The following is a 3,664-nucleotide window of genomic DNA, read 5'->3' as shown; positions in this document are numbered from 1 at the left end:
CCTAACTTTGGTACAGTGTAGAGTTCAGTTGACGCAGATAAGTAACAGAGTAAACAACACTGTACAGAAGACCAAACAGCTGAACCAGCTCTATTAAGACAAGATGAAAAAGTTATTTTTGATGCTTTTTTTCTGTCAGTTTACATCAGCAGGTAAGATCATATTTGAAATCTTTAACTTTCCACGTGCTCTATATTTTGCTCCTGTGTACCTCAACGACACGAGGGATTTTGTTTCACCTCAACTCCAAGATTGTATGTTTAAACTGAATCCTACTAACATATGATGTGCGTGTTGACAATGTGCGTATATTTATAATGTGTGTATAAACCTTGTTTGTCCTGCAGTGAAACACACCCTGAGGTATGCCGTTACTACATTTTCTAGAGAGCAAGACTTCATGTTTGTCGGTATTTCAGTGGTTGATGGCATTGTGGCGGTTAACTGCGACAGCATCAAACAGAAAGTGGAACCAAAACGGGACTGGATGAAAAAAGCCTATGATGAAAATCCTGATCACTTGGAGTGGCACACCCAACAGTGTTATTACCCCAACTTCTTCAAAACCACGATACATGATTTGAAACAGCGCTTCAACCAAAGTAGAGGTAAAATATTTGGTATTCTGTTTTTCACTGGTTTGGAAATTACATTGATGTCATGATATGTAAGTAGATATCGTCTTTGATTTTGGATGTGTTGTCTTCTCCTGGTTTTAAAGGCTGCATTACAATAAAGTGATGTAACTTTCTGAACTCAGCACACTCTTCTAACATTCTATTATTTGTCTTTACCCAGTTGTTATATTTTTAGTGGTGTATATATTTTCTGAAAGCAACAGCTGTCAACCCCTACAGTCTCGTCACAATATTTATATCAAGGTATTTGGTCAAAATATTGTGATATTTGATTTTTTCCTATATTGCCCAGCCCTATTTTATCCTGACACTCCAGAGAGCCTCAAGAAACTATCAAGACCCCATGTTCATCTGTACAGGTGTTAGTTCAAGAATCCTCACTCCCCACTTTTCATCTAACCTTTCGTATTGCTGCAGAATACGTAACCTCCTGATACACAAGCTTTTCCTTAGTATGCATTTTTTTATTTCTTCTAGCTATTTTGGATTAGCAGGACCCAATTAGATTTTTCTTTAAAACAAAGCATTGTCTCTGAGCAGTAAGTAGTTTTGGAAAAAAGTCCTTTTATGGGGTTGATGGGTTTATTTTTAATAGTCACAATTAAAGTATAAAGCAGTAGCCTATGTTTTAGTGCCCGAATATTGTAATGCAAGAACAAAATTACAAACACTGCAACATTTGTTCAATGTTTTGTAACTCTTCAGGCTAGAGGACACTGATCAAGTCTTAAACTGCTCAAAACTGTTGTTTCCAGTGCCTGAACATGGCTGTGCAAAAGCCAAGTCGTAATTAATACAATAATAAAGACCCAATGTCCTTTAAAAAGTACTTGCTAGTTAACAGCATTTTAACTTTTTTACTATTGCTAAAATTCATACAATGTTTATGCAATTTCAAACTACAATTGTTATAAAAGCAAAAAAAAAGTTTCAACCTTAAAATCTGATCAGTTTTTGTGCTCTTTCCAATTATGTGTGGATCAACTGTAGGCTGTGACTTGGCAGAGATGGCTGCCATCTTGTTTTTACATAGATTAGAGTATTGTGCTCTTGCTACTAATAGATGGCATAAAAAAATGTCCACAAATGAGGACAACAGGTCTACATTAAGCAAAAATGAATTATATGGTGCAGCAAACTCCAAATGTAATGTCCTCATATGAGGATGCAGGGTCACAGGAGGTTAACAATTAAACAGGACTAATTATGTACAGTTTTGATATTTAATTTGGAATATATATCAGATTAATTATTTGGAGTTATTTCATGCTGATCATACCAACCTGCACAAGGGTGAAGGTTGAGATAGCCGTGATTAAGAGATGACAGAAAATAAGGGAGAGCAATAAGGTTCCCAGCTGGACTCCGACCAGGGATATTAGAGGTCATGGTCGGCATCTTAACTTAAACCCTGTGACTTTGTACATAAAACACTTTAGTGTAACCAGATTGCAAGAAGACATAACCACTTGGTTTACTGTCATTGTCAGTTATTTACAGAACATTACTATAGCTGTTGTGGAATGGAATTTAGTTTTCATCACTCATATAAAGAAAAGGTGCTGATTATCCGCACTTGAATCATGAGCACACCACAAGACTGGGAGAATAGCTATGCATCACACAATGCAGAGTATTTCTGAGATCATCTTTCCACTGGAGCTATGCATCATCAGTGCATCATTGCTAACTGCAGACTCTGTCTCTGTCTCTCAGGTGTCCACATTCTCCAGACGAATACTGGTTGTGAATGGGATGACGAGACTGGAGAGGTTACTGGTTTTAATCAGTTTGGTTATGATGGAGAAGACTTAATATCATTCGACCTGAAGACACTGACATGGGTCGCTCCAAAATCACAGGCTTACCACATCAAAATGAGATGGGACGCTGACAAAACTAGAATTCAAAGCACTGAAGACTACCTCATGAAGACTTTCCCTGAGTGGCTGAAGAAGTATGTGGCCTACATGAACAGCTCTCTGCCGAGAACAGGTAGAATCACATGGCCTGATGTAGTTTCATGGACACAAAGATGTTCTTACAGTCTGTATTGTTTTATTACTCCACTGACATGACCTTCTCAGATTCTGTCCCTGATTGTCGTGGGTTTCTTTTGTGGTAGTGTAGTTCCCTTCTCTGTCTATATACAGACAATGATGAGGTTGTGTAGCCAATGGGTTGTTATGTAGCACTGTCATATGTTCTTATAGCTCATAAGATGGGTGTATGGGCATGTGGCATATTCCCCTGAAAGAAAAGTTGATGGATAATTTTGATGCACACAGTTGAGGCATACAGGGACAGTTCAATGATTTTATGACAATTTATATTTAAGCTTACTGACAGGGACAGGAATCATTAGGCAGACAAGGGTCAGAACTAGAGAGGTAGTCGAAACAGGCAAATAACTCCAAAGGTACAGGCAAGAAATACAAAGTCAGGCAGAGGGTCAGGCAGGCAGGACGTTTACAAGTTCCAGATTCAGGTTTCACATTATAGATAACAGGTTACAGAATACAGGGGCGAGAAAGCAAAAGTACAAAGTACATACCAACGTTGCCAAACTGGCAGTGAGTGAATGGAAAAGGGCTGATTAAGGGCTGATAAGGAAATTGTAAAAAGGAGGGACAGTCTGAGGCCATGTGGTGGATGAATTGAAAGATGCAATTAAGGAACCTTGTAATGGGGAATGTGGCTGGAGAAGAGGGACAGAGAGAAAGATAAGACCATCATTGTGTTCAAAAAGCTGTTTATTCAATATTCTGGTTTATGATCAAATACCTGCAAAACTAATGACATTCACATCAGCCTCAGCTGTATTTTCCTTTCTCATCTTTCTCTATCCCCTCTCCATCTCTCCCCCCTCTCCCTCCATTGTCTCTCTGTCTCCTCAGAGCCCTCAGTGTTTCTCCTCCAGAAGACGCCCTCCTCTCCAGTCAGCTGCCACGCTACAGGTTTCTTCCCTGACAGAGCCATGATGTTCTGGAGGAAAGATGGAGAGGAGATTCATGAAGATGTGGAAC

The 3,664-nt window shown here is 39.0% G+C and overlaps 1 protein-coding gene across 1 annotated transcript in view; it reads left to right on the top strand.

The window, feature by feature from the left end:
- Positions 1-3,664, top strand: part of LOC126388139 (major histocompatibility complex class I-related gene protein-like) — a 4,296-nt gene continuing 632 nt past the window's right edge. Inside the window, exons 1-4 of the mRNA XM_050041045.1 lie at positions 1-152; positions 348-608; positions 2,355-2,633; positions 3,536-3,664. Coding sequence (XP_049897002.1) covers positions 104-152; positions 348-608; positions 2,355-2,633; positions 3,536-3,664 — 718 coding nt within the window. The 5' untranslated portion in view covers positions 1-103. The remainder of the gene's footprint in view (positions 153-347; positions 609-2,354; positions 2,634-3,535) is intronic.

This window comes from Epinephelus moara, chromosome 3, assembly GCF_006386435.1.
Source record: "Epinephelus moara isolate mb chromosome 3, YSFRI_EMoa_1.0, whole genome shotgun sequence".
In the NCBI taxonomy this organism is placed as follows: domain Eukaryota; kingdom Metazoa; phylum Chordata; class Actinopteri; order Perciformes; family Serranidae; genus Epinephelus; species Epinephelus moara.
The sequence above is the reverse complement of the archived record's forward strand: the minus strand, read 5'-3'. Positions and strand labels throughout refer to the sequence as shown.